This window comes from Lampris incognitus, chromosome 13 (assembly GCF_029633865.1).
Source record: "Lampris incognitus isolate fLamInc1 chromosome 13, fLamInc1.hap2, whole genome shotgun sequence".
In the NCBI taxonomy this organism is placed as follows: domain Eukaryota; kingdom Metazoa; phylum Chordata; class Actinopteri; order Lampriformes; family Lampridae; genus Lampris; species Lampris incognitus.
The window spans coordinates 26,879,825-26,898,965 of NC_079223.1; the positions used below are offsets into that span (position 1 = coordinate 26,879,825).

The 19,141-nt window shown below is 44.9% G+C and overlaps 1 protein-coding gene across 6 annotated transcripts in view; it reads left to right on the forward strand.

Moving 5' to 3' along the window:
- LOC130122616 (cullin-9) overlaps positions 1 to 19,141 on the forward strand; it is a 268,978-nt gene that overhangs the window by 192,181 nt on the left and 57,656 nt on the right. For all 6 annotated transcript variants that reach the window (XR_008811248.1, XM_056291554.1, XM_056291556.1 and 3 more), the window contains one exon: positions 11,909 to 12,111. Coding sequence is in view for 5 of the 6 variants with exons in the window: in XM_056291554.1 (XP_056147529.1) it covers positions 11,909 to 12,111 (203 nt within the window). In the remaining variant the exon portion in view is untranslated. The remainder of the gene's footprint in view (positions 1 to 11,908; positions 12,112 to 19,141) is intronic.

Sequence of the window (19,141 nt, forward strand, 5' to 3'; positions counted from 1 at the left end):
GTCTCCCCGCCTGCCACCTGATGACTGCTGGAATAGGTGCCAGCATCCCCGCGACCCTGAGAGCAAGATAAGCGGTTCAGCCAATGGATGGATGGAGAAGAGTAGAGGGGAGAGCACACATTCCTGGGGGGGGGGGGCAGTGCTGATTGTCCGGGTGCTGGATGTGATTTTCCCCAGCCTCACCAGCTGCCTCCTGTCTGTCAGGAAGTTTTCAATCCACTTGCAGATGGGGCCTGGTACAGTGAGCTGGGTGAGTTTGGCGTGGATGATATCTGGGACAATGGTGTTGAATGCTGAGCTGAATTCCACAAACAGGACCCTTGCGTGTGTCCCTCGGGAGTCAAGATTCAAGAGTTTTATTTGTCACGTACACACAAGTACAAGTCCCGAGTACAGTGAAATGAAAAAAGGTACGAGCTCCGAAATGTGCGTACAACAGGTACACACGCATTCCAATTTGTAATATACAATTTACAATGAACAATTAAGAACTCTCTGTAAAAAGAAAACAGACAGCGCAATATATACAGTAAAAGCACTTAAAAATTGAAATCTGACTAGAAGCTAATCGATGTGGGTTCTTGAAGCAGCTGTTTCAATTCATTCCACAACCGGACTAGCTCATTCCACCACCGGACGAGTCGAGGTGTTCTTGAAGCAGCTGTTTCAATTCATTCCACCACCAGACGAGTCGAGGTGTTGGAGGATGTAGTGCAATGCCATGTTGACTGCATCCTCCGCTGATCTGTTTGCTCGGTAGGCAAACTGCAGGGGGTCGAGCAGGGGGACTGTGCACGGCGCTTGTGGAAGGGCATCCAGGCCCTCACTGGCTACAAGCCTCCTCCTCAGACCTGTAGTGGTGCCCTCACCCTCCCAGGTGACTGTGAAAACCAGTAAGAGCGAGAACTTGGGTGCCCGGGTAGCGTAGCGGTCTATTCCGTTGCCTACCAACACAGGATCGCCAGGTCGAATCCCCGTGTTACCTCCGGCTTGGTCGGGCGTCGCTACAGACACAGTTGGCCGTGTCTGCGGGTGGGAAGTCGGATGTGGGTATTTGTCCTGGTCGCTGCAATAGCGCCTCCTCTGGTCGGTCGGGGTGCCCTCCAGATCGGCAGCGAGGGGGTGAAGCAGCGACTGGGACGGCTCAAAAAGAGCGGGGTAATTGGCCAGATACAATTGGGGAGAAAAAGGGGGGAAATTGAAAAAAAAAGATAGAAAAGAGCGAGAACCCGCACTTGTGAATGAGTGGGCTTGGCATATGTGTGTGTGTACCCGTGTGAGAGAGAGGAGTTACTGCGACGATCTTGTGACATGACCAAATCAAAGCAGCATTGTGGGGGGGGAATCGTGCGCGGGATGTTAGTCGCCACTCAGTAGGACTTGCTCTCGCTGTGAAACAAACAACAAAACGAACTATTGGTTCTTTTTTTTTTTTTTTTAAAGAAAAGATCCTCCTTCAAACCCTCCTTCTGTTCCACCGACCCAAACTGATGACAGTTCAGATGAGGAAGCAGCAGGTCATGTGAAAAAGGCAAAGACGTATTCCTTCTGACAGGAATCACTTGTGCAATATCCATGGCTGCGATTTAGCAAAGAAAAAGGAACCATGTACTGCATGTATTGTTCCCAGTGTGGGCCAACTTTTGCGGGGAAAACCAAGTTTGCCGACCCTTCGACCAGCACTGCTCTGTTCAAGCACAATACCATCTTTAAGCACAACAACAGCCTGAAGCACAAACTGTGCAGGGACAGGTGCACGGCTGGAAGTTCAGCGTCTCTGCAAACAGCATTTGAAAGGCAGGCATCTGCAAATCGTTCTGCAGAAGAGGCCGAAATGGAAATAAAATTCAATACAGCATACTACATCACCAAAGAAGAACTACCATTCACAAAATTCAAGGGTCACATAGACTTATTAAAAAAGAACAGAGTTAAAGTTAACCACACATACAGCAACAACATAGCATGTGCCCAGTTTATTGGAGTGATAGCGGATACACTTAAAAAGAAGACGCAAAAAAATAGCGGACTCCATGTATCTCTCATTCATGATTGATGGCGACACGATGTGTCAACCAAGGAATGCAAGATTGTGTATGCACGGATCCTGCAGCAAGGGAGGCCAGTGAATGTTTTGATTGGCCACATGGAAGTCCAGCACACAAATGCTCAAGGTATGTAAGGAATTTGACTCCGGTTTGGCTCATTGTATTCGCACACAGAACACACAATCTTCAGAAATATACACTAGGAATGACTATATACAGGTGAAACCGTTTACGTGAAATGTAAAAAGTATATAGTGCGAAGAAGTGAGGGAGTGATGATAAATAATGTAAAAAAGCGTTACTTTATAGTAAGTAGGTGGTTATGTACAGTATAATACAGCTTGATCAGATACGTGAGTGACATATTTATTGCACTTTATTACTAAAACATTTATTAGGTACAGTGAGTATTTTACTGTTCCAGGGTTATTGCAGTGTGTCACGGTGAGTTTGATGCCAAGGAGGCTGTACCAATGTGGTTCAGTCAGGGTAAAAGTGCTAGAAGGCCCAATTACAAGCGTTGGCCCTTAGAGCCTCCTAGTGGCACTCAGAGGGATGTGCTCTAATCTAAAGGGAAGGGAAGGAGAGGCATACTGTATGAGGTCAGTGTTTACTTGTTTTGTTGTGGTACTTGTGCTGTAATGACAGTAATGTTACTGGCCAAATACCTTATGTTTACATTTATAAATGTATTATTTTGTGCCTATGTTTACAAAAAGCACTTTAAAGTTTACATTTTATTTATATACTATATTTTTTTTTATTTCGATTTATTATTTATTTATTTGTTTTTGCTCTTAAGTACTACCTCACTTTGTGACATTTAAAATAAAGCAGCATATTGTTATTTCTGTAAGTGGTCTATTTATTACCAAAGCATTTATCAGTGATACAGTGAAGATGGAAAAAATATCAATGTGTTGCGTTGCGTATCGATTTAAGTGGTGCTCTGAAATTTTGTGCTGGTGCTCCTAAAATTTTCAGTAAGGAGCATCATAGCTCCTTGTGGAAAAAGTTAGTCTGGAGTCCTGTGAAACATAATCTCGTTCCCCTGTATGTATGAGACATGCATATGAGGAAATGATAAATGAAAGCAGTCTAAGTCTGTGAGTTCCTTCAGGTGGGCCAACACCAGTCTCTTGAAGGATTTCATGACCATAGATGTTAGGGCAACCAGTCTGTAGTCATTTAATCCTGTGATACGGGGTTTCTTGTGGAGTTCTTGAAGCAGGAGGGGATTTCACACAGCTCCAGTGATCTGTTGAAGACCAGTGTGAAAATGGGGGCCAGTTGGTCTGCACAGACTTTAAGACAAGAGGGTGACATGCCACCCGGGCCTGGTGCCTTCCTGGTCGTCTGTCTCTGGAAGAACTGGCGCACATTAAAATGTTACAGTGTTACAATTTCATGTAGCAGACGCTTTTATCCAAAGCGACATACATCTGAGAGTTAATACAACACAAGCAAGGATCTAGTTAGGCGATAACAACGCAATCCCCCCCCCCCCCCAGTCTGTGGCTCACTGAGGTCATCGGAGAGCAAGGGATGGGTCTCAGAGCGGCAGAGAGAAAATGGTGTAAAACCAGAGTTCATTGACCTGTGACTATCCTTGTCTCCTAGCATCATTCTCCTCCAGCTTAAAAACAGCTAAGACCACTTACTATCTATCACTGATGCTCGAAAAATGTTTTCTGCTTTTAACTCACTCCTCAATCTGCCTCTTCCTCCAACCTCCACTCAGCTCACTCCAGAAATGTTCCCCTCATACTTTACTGATAAGGTTTCTGCCATCAATAATCAGTTCTCTGAGCCTGACCAACGCCATGTACTGCTGCCAGCTAACAGAACCTCACTCAGCGTCCGAATAGTGTAGCTGTCTATTCTGTTGCCTACCAACACGGGGCTCACTGGATCGCATCCCCGTGTTACCTCTTTTTGGTCGGGCATCCCTACAGACACAATCGGCCGTGTTTGCCGGGTGGGAAGCTGGATGTAGGTATGTGTCCTGGTCGCTGCAATAGCGCCTCCTCTGGTTGGTCAGGGCGCCTGTTCGGGGTGGGAGTGGGGGACTGGGGGGATTAGCATGATCCTCCCATGCGCTACGTCCTCTTGGTGAAACTCCTCACGTAGGTCGAAAGAAGCGGCTGGCGACTCCACATGTAACGCAGGAGGCGTGTAGTAGTCTACAGCCCCCCCTGGATCTGCAGAAGGGGTGGAGCAGTGACCGGGACAGCTCTGAAGAGTCGGTAATTGGCCGGATACAAACGGGGAGAAAAAGGGAGGGAAAAAACCCAGTGCCTCACTCGCCTCATTCTCACCCCAACCGAGAAGGAAGTCTAAGCTTCTGTTGGATTCTCGTTCCACTACCTGTCCGCTGGACCCGATACCATCCAACCCCCTACAGACCATTTCCCCCGCACTTAACCCTGCAGTCACACACATTATCAACTCCTCGCTTACAACGGGTGTGTTCCCCACTGCATTTAATCAAGCTCGGGTCACCCTGCTGCTCAAGAAACTTACCATCAACCCAGCCCAGGTTGAAAACTACAGACCAGTTTCACTACTACCCTTTCTTGAGTGCACGGCCTTTAACCAAGTCTCTGAATTCCTTTCTGAGAACAATCTGTAGGATCCGAATCAGTCTTGCTTTTAAGCGGGATCACTCTACCGAGACTGCACTCCTGTCGGTTATGGAATCACTGCGTTTGGCTAGAGCTGCTGGTCAGTCCTCAGCTTTATTGCTGCTAGATCTGTCATCTGCCTTTGACATGGTTAACCACCAAATCCTCATATCCACACTAACTTAGCTTGTCATCTCAGGATCTGCCCGCCGCTGGTTCATGTCCTACCTCTCGGGGAGATCTTTTACAGTATCTTGGAGGGGAAAAGTGTCCAAACCACATGGCTTATCCACAGGGGTGCCTCAAAGTTCAGTGCTTGGTCCCCTTCTCTTCTCAATATACACCACAACGCTTTGTGCAATCATCCACTCCCATGGTTTCTCGTACCATTGCTAAACTGATGATATCCAGCTCTTCTATCATTCCAGCCAGATTACCTCACAGTCTCGGCACGGATATCATCATGCCTTGCTGATAGTGCTGCACGGATGAAAGAGTGCTACCTTCAGCTTAACCTATCTAAGACTGAGCTCCTTGTCATCCCAGCCAATCCATCCTTACAACAACAGATCATTATCCAGCTTGGTTTCCTCTGGGTGCTCCGGTTTCCTCCCACAGCCCAAAATATGCAAGTCAGGTGAATCGGCCAAATTGTCCCTACGTGTGAATGTGTTGGCCCTGTGATGGACTGGCAGCCTGTCCAGGGTGTCTCCCCACCTGCCGGCCAATGACTGCTGGGATAGGCTCCAGCATCCCGTGACCCTGAGTTGGATAAGCAGTTTGGATAATGGATGGATGGATGGGCTCCCAGTTGCTGCCCGAATCAAATTCAGAACCTTGATGCTCGCTTACAAAACAGCAACTAAATTGGCTCCCGCCTACCTGAACTCCCTCATGCAGGTCTACACTCAGTCCCCCTCATTGCTCTCTGCCAGTGAAAGGTGCCTGGCACTTCTGCCAAAATGGGAGCCCTAAGTCACTAGCTAGACTCTTCTCTTCTGTAGTTCCCCGGTGGTGGAATGAGTTACCAAACTTCATTCGAGCCGCTGAGTCCCTCTCCATATTTAAGAAAAAGCTAAAGACCCAGCTCTTTCACGAACACCTCCACACCTGGTGATATTAATTAAAAAAAATGTAAAAAGAAAAAAGTACTTGCTCTCTATGCATCGCCTTTGTGCACTGCCTGATGATACCTCTGTCCTATCAGACTTGAAGCTAGTATTTTGGCACTTGCGTTGTTTTCTCCTGACTAAATCCTACCCTGTGTTGTATTAACTCTCTGTCTGCTAAAGGAAATTGTAACATTGTAAAGTGCCAAAGATATCAACAGGCAGCGCACAAAGCCAATGCATAGGGTGCATAAAAGCATTTATTTATTTTATTTTATTCTTTTGTATTTTTATTAACACCATCACGTATGGAGGTGTTCATGAAAGAGCTGGGTCTTTAGGTTCTTCTTAAAGATGGAGAGGGACTCAGCAGATCGAATGAAGTTTGGTAACTCGTTCCACCACTGAGGAACTATAGAAGAGAAGAGTCTAGCTAGTGACCTGGGCCCTGTTGTGGCAGAAGGGCCAGATGCCTTTCATTTGCAGAGCGTATTGAGCAGGACTGAGTGTAGACCTGCATGAGGCAGTTCAGGTAGGCAGGAGCTGGGTTTAGTTGCTGTTTTGTAAGTGAGCATCAAGGTTTTGAATTTGATGCAGGCAACAACTGGGAGCCATTGGAGGGATATGAACAGCGGAGTGACGTGTGCTGTTTTGGGTTGGTTGAAGACCAAACGCCGCATTCTGAATCATTTGCAGAGGTTTGAAAGTGCATGCAAGGAGACCTGCCAGTAAGGAGTTGCAATAGTCAATGCGTGATATTACAAGAGCCTGTACCAGGAGTTGTGCTGCATTCTCAAACAGGTAGGGTCTAATTTTCCTGATGTTGTACAGGGCAAATCGGCACGACTGAGCAATTGAGGCCATGTGAACCTCGAAGATTAGTTGGTCATCAATCATAACACCCAGGTTTCGGGCAGACTTTGAGGGCATGAGTTGGGTTGATCCAAGCTGGATATTGATCTGTTGTTGTAAGGATGGACTGGCTGGGATGACAAGGAGCTCAGTCTTAGATAGGTTAAGCTGAAGGTGGCATTCTTTCATCCATGCAGCGATTAACACCAAAGCATGAAGACATCCGTGCCGAGACTGTGAGGCAGAGGTATAAAAACCAGGTCCAGAAAGTAAATGTTCAAACCGTGTATTTGCTCCAACCATTTTACTAAACCAGCTGATTTCATTAATTAGTTTTCCCTACCTATTTCAGGAGTGGTGTTGACTAGAATCTGCTGGTGTAGTGCATGAGTAGAGCAATTACATGGCTTGGACTTGTACTTTCTGGACCTGGTTTTTACACCTCTGCTGTAAGGTCATCTGGCAGGAATAATAGGAAGAGCTGAGTATAGTCAGTATAGCAATTGTATGAGAAACCATGGGAGCGGGTGATTGCACCAAGTGAAGTGGTGTATATTGAAAAGAGAAGAGGACCGAGCACTGACCCTTGAGGCACCCCCTGTGGATAAGCCGTGTGGTTTGGACACTTCTCCCCTCCAAGATACTGTAAAAGATCTCCCGGAGTGGTAGGACATAAACCTATCTCCATTTCTTCCTGTCCTCTGCATCTTCCTCTGTCTTGCCAGCCAGCCACCTGCATGTCCTCCCTCACCACACCCATAAAGCTCCTCTTTGGCCTTCCTCTTTTCGTCTTCCCTGGCAGCTCAATGTTCACCATCCTTCTCATAGTTTATCCAGCATCTCTCCTCCACACATGTCCAAACCATTTCAATCTTGCCTATCTTGCCTTGTCTTCAAGCCGTCCAACGTGTACTGTCTTTCTAATATACTCGTTCCTAATCCTGTCCTCCTTCGTCACTCCCAATGAAAATCTTAGCATCTTCAATTCTTCTGCCACCTCCAGCTCTGCCTCCTGTCTTTTCGTCAGTGCCACCGTCTCCAAACTATACAACATAGCTGGTTTCACTACCATCTTTTAAACCTTCCCTTTAACTCTTGCTGGTACCCTTCTGTCGCAAATCACTCCTGACACTCTTCTCCACCCACTCCACCCTGCCTGCTCTCTTCTTCACCTCTCTTCTGCACTCCCTGTTACTTTGAACAGTTGACCCCATGTATTTAAACTCATACGCCTTCGTCACCTCTACGCATCCTCACCATTCCGTTGTCCTTCCTCTCGTTCGTGCATATTCATTCCATTTTGCTCCTACTGACATTCATTCTTCTTCTCTCCAGTGCATACCTCCACCTCTCCAGGCTCTCCTCAACCTGCACCCTACTCTTGCTACAGATCACAATGTCATCTGCAAACATTATAGTCCAAGAAGACTCCTGTCTGATCTCGTCCATCAACCTGTCCATTATAGTTGCAAACAAGAAAGGGCTCAGAGCCGATCCTTGACGTAATCCCACCTCCACCTTGAACCCATGCGCCATTCCTACCACACACCTCACCACTGTCACACTGCTCTCATACATATCCTGCACCACCACTCTTATACATAATTCTCTGCCACTCCCAACTTTCTCATACAATACCACGCCTCCTCTCTCAGCACCCTGTCATATGTTTTCTCTAAATCCACAAAGACACAATGTAACTCCTTTTGACCTTCTCTGTACTTCTCCATCGACATTCTCAAAGCAAACATCGCATCTGTAGTGCAGTTTTGTGGCATGAAACCATACTTATGCTCACTAATCATCACCTCTCCTCTTGACCTAGTTTCCACCACTCTTTCCCAAATCTTCATACTGTGGCTGATCAACTTTATACCTCTGTAGTTACTACAGTTCTGCACATCACCCTTGTTCTTGAAAATCGGTACCAGTATGCTTTTTTTCCACTACTCAGACATCCTTTCACTTTCCAAGGTTGTGTTAAACAATCTAGTTAAAACCAAGTGCAACTGGACTTGGTATAAATCCGTGAAGACGTTTCGCCTCTCATCCAAGAGGCTTCCTCAGTTCGTGCCTTTCTGACTAGACGAAGCTAGTCTGACTGGCTGGTGATGAGACTCAGAGTTTATCCTCTTTGGAGTCGTTGTCAGAGCTATAGATGTCCATGGGTCTTTGTGTTCCGATGTTTACCAAAGCCTGTCGCTAACAGAGCCATAGATATGAGTGGCTCTTTTGCGTACCGATGTTTGGCCGCCTAGCCTCCAAGAACAACAGTCGGTCACTAACGGCTCCAGCAACTCTCATGACCACTGAATAATGAAGTCGAAACTAACAGCCCCAACGACCGTCGCTGCTAAACAAATGCAAATCAATAGCTCCGATGGCGACGGGCGCGGCTGGACATCGGAGCACAGGAGAGCCACACATATCAATAGCTCCGATTACGATGGGCACGGCCAAACATTGGTACACAAAAGAGCCACTCATATCTATGGCTCTGTTAGCGACGGGCGTTGGTAAACATCGGAACACAAAGAGCCATGGACATCTATAGCTCTGACAACAACTCCAAAGAGGATAAATTCTGAGTCTCATCACCAGCCAGTCAGACTAGCTTGGTCTAGTCAGAAAGGCACGAACTGAGGAAGCCTCTTGGATGAGAGGCGAAACGTCTTCACGGCTATATACCAAGTCCAGTTGCACTTGATTCAACTCCTTTGTATAACCATGACCTGGATGAATGAGAACATTCACAGACAATCTAGTTAAAACTTCCTCTACTATCTCTCGTAAACACCTCCATGCCTCCACAGGTACGTCATCTGGACCAACCGCCTTTCCTCTCTTCATCCTCTTCATAGCTGCCCTCACTTCCTCCTTGCTAAGCCACTACACTTCCTGATTCACCATCCCCACATCATCTAACCTTCTCTCGCTCCCATTTTCTTCATTCATCAGCCCCTCAGAGTACTCCTTCCACCTTCTCAACACACTCTCCTCGCTTTTCAGCACATTACCATATCTACCCACGATTGCCCTAACCTGCTGCACATCCTTCCCAGCTCGGGCCTTCTTTTTAGCCAATCAGTACAAGACCTTTCCCTCCTTCCTTAGTGTTCAGCCTCTCATACAACTTACCATATGCCTTTTCCTTTGCCTTCACCACCTCTCTCTTCACTTTATGCCGCAACTCCTAGTGCTCCTGTCTTTCTTCATCTCTGACTAGCCCACTTCTTCTTTGCCAACCTCTTCCTCTTGTATACTTTCCAGTACTTCCTCATTCCACCACCAAGTCTCCTTGTCTTCCTTCCTGTGTCCAGATGACACACCAAGTACTTTCCTAGCTGTCTGCCTCACTATTTCTGCAGTGGTTGCCCACCCATCCGGCAACTCTTCACTACCACCCAGTGCCTGTCTTAACTCCTCCCTGAACACCACACAACAGTCTTCCTTCTTCAACTTCCACCATTTGATCTGCCGTCGGGCTCTGCCGTCACTCTCTTCCTCTTCTTGGTCTCCAAAGTCACCCTACAGACCACCATCCGAAACTGCCAAGCTGCGTTCTCCCCTGTCACCATCTTGCAGTTTCCAATTCCTTTCAGATCACTACTCCTACATAAGATGTAGTCAACCTGTGTGCACTTTGCTCCATATGTATTCACCACAGCCATTTCCATCCTTTTCGCAAAATCCACCACCATCTGTCCTTCCACATTCCTCTCCTTAACACCCAACATTCAAAGTTCTGACTCTCACCTCCACACTCCTTACCCTTCCTTGTCTTCCAGTGCCTCTAGACATGCCTTCCCCATCTCCTTCGCCCAACAATAGCATAGTTTCCACTGGCACCCTGCTGGCCAACATTACCAGTGGTGGTCATTGTTAAACCTGGGCCTCAACCATGATATGGAAATCTGATTTTTGATCCAAATATTTGATTTGGCAAAGGTTTTATGCCGGATGCCCTACCTTGTGCAACCCTCCCCATTTATCCGGGCCTGGGACTGGCATTAAGAATGCACTGACTTGTGCATTCTTAGTGGCTGGGTTGGTTCTATTTAAATTTGTGTAGTAAATTTTATCATAAAAATACCACACTAGCAGTTTTTTTTGGGGGGGGGGGTTTGCCATGTCCTCTTAACATCATGACCCTACAAATTTATTTTTGATGTTTTATCGTATTCAATGCATACTACCCAGACTCTACACAGACTACAATGTGAGTGTTTCCTTCAGCAGATGGTTTTATCCAAAGCGACGTACATCTGAGAGTTAATACATCACAAGCAATGAATTAGTCAGGAGACAATGCAACTAAGTGCCAAAAAAATAGGTTCAAGTCCGATAGAACATAGGTGTTAACAAGCAGTGCACAAAGGCAATGCATAGCGTGCATAGAAGCGTTTGTTTTATTTTTTTGTTTTGTTTTTTAAATGTATTTTTATTAATACCGTCAGGTGTGGAGGTGTTCGTGAAAGCTAGGGCTTTAGCTTCTTCTTAAAGATGGAGAGGGACTCAGCGGATCGAATGGAGTTTGGTAACGCATTCCACCACTGGGGAACTACAGAAGAGAAGAGTCTGTCTAGTGACTTGGCGCCTCATTGTGGTGGAAGTCCCAGGTGCTTTTCATTGGCAGACTATACACAGACTCCACACAGACTCTGTACATTCTTTACACAGACTATGCACAGATTATACAGACTCTACACAGACTCTTCACAGACTACACAAACTCTACACAGACTCATCACAGACTCTACACAGACAAAACAGACTCTGCACAGACTACTCAGACTACACACAGGCTATGCAGAGGCTGTGCACATCATGGTGGTTAACTCATGTCACTTTGTCCTTTGGACACTGTGTGTAGTTACAGACCGTGCCCACATTGTTTCAGAGTTTTATCTCTATCCCACAAACCGTCTAAATTAAACACTGAAATCCTCCACAGGATACAGTTTTGTTGAAATAGCACATGTACAGCTTAAGTTTAATGCCAAATACACTGCTTGTGTGACTCCATCATCCACTAATGGCATCCTGTACTGCATGAACTGAGGCATGTACTGATTGGTATGGGGTGAAAATCCAAACTGCTACACCCCCTAATGATTATGAATAATGATAATAAATGTAGACCACAAATTAAAGTGATCCTTTGGTTAAAGCTGCAGCCGTGAAGATCCTGGTTTTAGTTTTACTCTCTTGTAACAGATGTTGGTAAGTTGGCTGTTGCTTGAGCTCCAGCTCCGTCTCTGTTGTCTCTCTGTAGGAGTGGTGATGTTGAACCAGCAGGCGGCAGTAAAGAGCGCTGAGGGCCCGAAGACCTTCTACCTGCTCCCCAGACAGACCTACCTGAACGTCAACGAGGATGCTGCGCGCACCCTGGAGAGGAAGAGGAACTACATCTATTGTCTGATCGTCCACATCATGAAGGAGGAGAAAGAGATGCACATGGACAACCTGGTCTTCAAGGTCAGACCCTCTCAGTCATAAGTTTGGTATTAATAGTAATAGATGGATATATAGACTGACTGTGATGTGGTATAAAGGAAATAGCATTTGTAAACTGCAATGATGTGTTAAAGCCATGGTTCTCAACCTGAAGTCTGTGTCGCCTTAGTTGACCACCAAACATCACAGGGGGTTTGAAGGACCTTTCTGTTCTGAGGTTGTTAAAAACAGATTTCTATATAGACATGAGACTTTTTACAAATATTCTTTTATGGATTGATTGAAAAAGATAAAGTCAAGGTTGTCCTTGTGTCTTAGCCAGTTAAGTGTGTATCATGTACATCCGGTCACTGGATCTTTTCTGCCTGTTTGTCACCATTTCTGTCTGTCTCTACTGTCCTGTCGAGTAAAGAATAAAAATGCCATAAATGTGTATTTTGAAAAAAAGATGTGTTTATTGGATTTTCCTCAGAACTCCTCCTCACTTTTGTAAGACAGTGATTCTTAACTCCAGTTCTCAGGACTTTCTGTACTGCTGGTCTCTCGTCTGCCAGGGAAGTTCAGAATGAATGAAGTACTAGTCGGTATTTGTTTTTGTCATTAATACATCAAAACATCACAGGGCAAGGACAACAGGTCAAATATAGGTCAAATATGTCGACACGGTTGAGACACTACAATGTATTGACATGACAAATACAAAACATACTGAGTTGATATTAATGATCTCCATCATCGCACACTGAAACACATTTTCCAGTTGAGAGACACATACACTCATGGCGGTACTCAGCTAAAGTGAGCCTTTCATGATAACTACTCTTGCACACGCAGTATACCTACCTTTCTTCTCCCCATCATATCAGCCAGGTCTCTCACCTTAACAGTCATAGTGCCAACATTCAAAGTTCTGACTCTCACCTCCACACTCTTACCCTTCCTCCTCTCCCACTGCCTCTGGACGTGCCTTCCCCCTCTCCTTCTCCCAACAGTAGCCCAGTTTCCACCAGCACCCTGCTGGCCAACAGTACTGGTGGTAGTCGTTGGTCAACCAGGCCTCGACCGATCCGGTATTTAAATCTGATTTATTACCCGTTGTGCTGTCAGTATAGTTAATGTGTACCATCTCTTTAAGAGTCTTTTGTTCGCTGATGATGTCACCAGCACCACATCGACAGCACAGGTAGTGCACTAGTCAACAGAAAACTTGGTAAAAGCCTCTAGACGTTTTGTTCGCGATATCGATATTCCTCTACATACATTTCATGCTTTTGGATGCACTGTAGGTATGTTAGTTTTCTTAACATACGTAAGTCTAAGTCACATTTGTTAGTCATATTAGTTTGGCTTGATGTAATATTTCGTATTTTATTGTATAAGTTGATATTACATGTGCTGTTGTTAGCGAATGCTAATGCTAGCAAATTAGTTGGATGTGATAATCCGTTGTCATCAGTTTAACCAAAATACTCACCTTAGTTGGTTAATAATAAAGTGTATGCTAGAAATTGCATAGCAGTAACACACTCGAAACTCAGATATCATTTCATGGTCGTTTTGTTGATGTATTGAAATTTATATAGACAAGTTTATGCGGCACTTCCGGTCCATTTCCGCATTCGGGCCACCCTATGCTTTTCTTTTCCGGTGTAACAAGTAGCTACCTAGTTACCACAGTTCAGGAAAAGGGTTTTCTTTGGTTGGATTTTTGGCAATGAAGTGATGGGAACAAACAAAGACGTTTTTTGGTGGTTTCTTCAAATTCAAAGCTTTCAACCACATCCATGATTTGAAATCTGCTGTTGGTTTTCTGTGGAAGGAAAACAGTGGAATGCAGGGACATTGCCGTTTTGTGGCAGGTTGATGGGCAACACACTCTCTATTCAACCACTCATTCAGGCGTTTCCGTGTATTAGTACAGCCACGCACCGCACAATGTGTCCCTGAACCATTTTTTGATTTTCTAATGTTCATTTTTAATGTTTAATGTTGTTGAAGACATCGCAGATTTAGGCTTGCATGTTTACATCTGGCTACGGATGTTTAGACCGGAAGAACAATGCACCTGCCCTGGCGCCCTAGGTAAGGGCGGGAAAACTCATCTATACTTGTTGCATTGTATCTCTTGTAGTTTTACCCTACTTCCAGTCAACCATTAAACAGAGTGGAACTAAGCACCCTCTTCAGCATGGTGATTGGAGGAGGAGTTGTCTATCTGCCAGCTGATGCAGGGCGTATAGGGGTGGCAGAATAGTAAAACAAGAGCTTCCTAACGAGCTGAGGTACAGCAGAGCAGGTCAGTGTCATCACAATAGAACAGTGAAGAAGGCTTACAACAGAACACCAGCTTAACAATCAGGCTTCCACGACATTATGGAAGAACAGAAGTCACGATCCCCAAACAGCCTTTTTACCTGGTCTGGCGGGTCAGCAACATCTAAATGCTCTAGCAGCTCCTCTGCTAACTCAGCAGCTGCCATAGCCTTTGCAGAGGCCAAAGCTAAAGTAAAATATGCAGAAAAGGAAATGCAGATTAAATGCAAAAAGCACACTTGGATGCAGAGAAAAGTATGCTTAGATGCACAACTTGATGTCCTAAATGCTGAAAAAGCAGCAGCAGCAGTTGCAAAGGCCGAAGCATTGGCGGCAGCCCTCGTGTGCGACAAAGAATCGGACTGTGAGTTGAAAAGTGATGTAGGATTTAGTGCTCATGATTCTGCTCAGCAAACCAATGTTCAAGAGCGGACCAGACTTTGGACTGACATTCAGGCAGACCCAGTCATGATATCAGAAGAGCCAAGGCCACCACCAGTGCCATCCCAAATGCATGGCCTAGATACAGACAGTAGCTTTCCCCATAGCAGGCCATTTACAAGGGCCACCTATGATGTTGAAACACATTTCTCTAGTGGACACGCCGTCAGCGTAGAGAGAGAAGTTACCGACTCTGATGCAAATGCTATCAGGCAATCACAAACCATAGATCATTCAGACTTTAGAGAGCAGAAGCACAAAGCTTATTTTGGCCATGTCAGGCCACCTGTGAATCATAGTTACTTACCTGCAGATACTCCCCACCATGGTGTGGCGCAGCCACCAGCCCTAACCCCAGTGCCACAATCTCAGACTTACCCACCTTCACCAAAAACCCATGCCCAATTTCCTGGGCATGTGTGTTCCCACAGGCTCACTATAGAGACAATCAGAATATGTCTGATCTTGTTAGGTTCATGGCACGTAGAGAAGTTATCGCCATAGGCTTACTGCAGTTTGATGATCACCCAGAAAGTTATAGGGCCTGGAAAGCGTCATTCTTGAACACCAAAATAGGCCTTGACCTCTCAGTTAAAGAAGAGATGGATCGCCTAGTTAAATGGTTAGGTGCAGAGTCGAGAGAACAAGCAAAACAGATAAGAGCCATACATGTCTATAATGTAGAAAAGGGACTCCAGATGAGTTGGCAGTGACTTGATGAATGCTTTGGGGCACATGAGGTCGTCAAGAGTGCGTTACTCAAAAGAGTTGACAGCTTCCCAAAGATTTCAAACAAAGACTGGAAGAAACTGAGAGAACTGGAGACCTGTTGATGGAGCTTCAAGCAGCAAACTCGGAGGAATTGCTTTCTGGTCTTGCCTGTTCAGATACAGCATGGGGCATAACGAGCATAGTTCAAAAACTGCCCTTTAATCTACAAGAGAGATGGATGACGCTAGGCTGCATGTTCAAAAAGCAGCATGGGGTCTCCTTTTCTCAAATTTTTTTTTTGTCCTTGTTGATTTCATATCAGCAAAGATGCGTAATGACCCTTGTTTCCTTCTCCCTCTCCATGCAGACCACAAAAAACCAGAACACTCTAGAAATGCAAACAGAACATCTGTCTCAGTCCACAAGACAGACATCTCTCTGAATAAAATAGCCTTTTGCATGTCTTCGTCTGCTAACATTGATCCAGCAAAGCTATGTCAAATTCATAAGAAGCCACACCCTTTACACAAATGCAGAGGGTTCAGGGAAAAGTCTCTGGAAGACATGAAAGCCTTTCTAAAGCAGAATAGCATTTGCTTTAAATGCATAGCATCAACAACACACCTAGCAAGGAATTCCGAAATGTCGGTAAAGTGTAATGAGTGCGGCAGTGAGAGGCATCACTCTGCTCTACACCCAGGGCCTGCACCCAAGTCTGCAAATGCCCTCACCCCTACTGAAGATCATGGTGGGGAGAGGAGTGATATTTCCAAAGAAGATATGTCAGCTAATTGCACTGAAGTCTGTGGAAGTAATCTGAGTGGTAAAATCTGCTCAAAGATCTGCCTTGTCAAAGTGTTTCTAACTGGTCAGCAGGATAAGGCAATCAACGTGTATGCTCTCATTGATGACCAGAGTCTTTTGTTCACTGATGATGTCACCAGCATCACATCGACAGCACAGGAAGTGCACTAGTCAACAGAAAACTTGGTAAAAGCCTCTAGACATTTTGTTCACGATATCAGTATTCCTCTACATACATTTCATGCTTTTGGATGCACTATCGCTGTTAGTTTTCTTAACATAAGGCTAAGTCACATTTGTTAGTCATATTAGTTTGGCTTGATGTAATATTTCGTATTTTATTGTATAAGTTGATATTACATGTGCTGCTGTTAGCAAATGCTAATGCTAGCAAATTAGTTGGTTGTGATAATCCGTTGTCAGCAGTTTAGCCAAAATACTCACCTTAGTTGGTCAATAATAAAGTGTATACTAGAAATTGCATAGCAGTAACACACTTGAAACTCAAATATCATTTCAGGGTCGTTTTGTTGATGTATTGTACATTATATACTTGTTGCGTTGTACCTCTTGTAGTTTTACCCTACCTCCAGTCAACCATTAAATGGAGTGGAACTAAGCACCCTCTTCAGCGTGGTGATTGGAGGAGGAGTTGTCTATCTGCTATCTTATGCAGAGTGTATAGGGGTGGCAGATTACCCATATAGGCCCTGTGATGGCCTGGTGGCCTGTCCAGGATGTCTCCCCGCCTGCCACCCAATGACCGCTGGGATAAGCTCCAGCATCCCCGTGACTCTGAGAGCAGGATAAACGGTTTGGATAATGGATGGATATTATTGTTATTTTAAGACCATTTGATGCCACTGACACAGTGATAATGTAATAGCATAATATGCACGTACACCCTTTCACAAAGCAATTCTTGGGACGCTGCTGAGCATGGATAGTGAGTTGATTTGGCCCAGACCAGCTCCTATGATTTTTTTTTTTTTACAATAATTTGTTGCAAACTTGTTTTCTTCATCTACAAATTTATCTGATAACTATAATGATGCATTTTACTCATAACATGCCAAAACAACGGAAGAAAAAGGACACGCTTGATTGTGAAACTACCAGTGGAGATAGTAGCATGGAAGTAGCTAGCGTTAAGCCTCCCTACCCTACAATGGCTAATGTGATTAGCCTCATCGTAAAGTTTAGAAAAGAGACCCAAACTTCAATCAACAACTTGCAATTGACCGTGCTCTCAATCGGTGGTCACCTGGCAGATGTTGAAAATTCACTGCAAGAGATGGACTCAAGAACTACAAATTTGTAGAGCCTTTGCACCCACCTAGCTAAGAGCAATGCTAATCTGCATGAGCGGCTAGATGATCTGGAATCCTGCAGTCGCCGTCACAACCTAACAGTGATAGGCATCCCAGAGGATATGGAAGGACAGCAGGTGACTGCATTTATGGAAGACTTCTTCAGCAAAATCCTGGGGATGCCCATCCAAGCAAACTGCCTGCCTATCTATGATCGGACTCATAGAAGCCTAGCCATTACGTAAGGGAAATATGTCCCCGGCCGTTTGACATGAAGCTACGCCATCTTTTCATTTAATGCTAGCATCACTCAGTGCTCCACCGTACTGTATGCCGTATGCGCATGGCTAGATTGGCTAATGTGGTCTGGCTAGCTGAATGGATATGGATATCATTTTAAACGGATGGACATCTCTGCAAAACTTTCATAACAGGCATTATGTTACATATGTCACTCAGCGTGGAACTGAGCAAAGCCTAACTCATTGGTTGTACTGTTTTTACTTAAGATAGGTTACTATTGTTAGCCACCTGTCTGGGTATTAGGCCTAACATTAATTCACAGGGACAACGTTATCATTAGGAGTTCACCGAGTTGCTACGTTAACCTGGCTCATACTTACTATATAGGCCCTTCTGTGCAAAATGCCACAGTTTGCTGTATGCAGTTGTTTCATTTATGTGTTTGCAGTGTCTGAAGTGTTTTATATGGAAGAACACTGATTTTAGTGCAATATGCACGAAGTTGAGCACTTCATCGGAAAGGGTGGGGGTGGTTTCCTGGTTTTTTGTTTGTTCTTGTTTCGACAGATGACAGGTTTGATATTGTAGTGTTTTCTTTCCTATCACAGTCAATGATTTCTAACCATTTCATTCATATGTCAGCCAGCTTCCCTTAAAGTGTGCTTCTGGAATGTATATGGCATCCATAATCCCATAAAACATAAGACGATTTTATGTTATCTTAAAAGCAAGAGGGTTCAGATAGCTCTGCTATAGGAAATGCATCTAACTGAATCACAACCTCTTAAATCGAAAAGCGATTGGGTTGGCCAAGTCTATCATGCCTCCTTTAATAGTAGGAGTAGGGGTATTGCAATTTTAGTACATTATTCACTCCCATTAGCTGAGGTGGAGGTTAAGTCGGACACATTGGTCCGATATGTTATGATCAAAGGCCTCCTATATGGAGAGTATAAGTCCCTTGTGAATATTTATACTCCACCAAATCACTTGCTGTCTTTACAAACACACATGTTCTCTGTTGGCCAAAAGGAGGTTTATGGATGTGGTGAGGGAGGACATGCAGGTGGCTGGTTTGACAGAGCACGATGCAGAGGACAGGAAGAAATGGAAACAGATGATCCGCTGTTGCGGCCCCTAACAGGAGCAGCTGAAAGTAGTAGTAGTAGTAGATGTACAGGTATAGATGTATATAAAAAGTATATTATAAAAAAGAAAAAAACAATGTT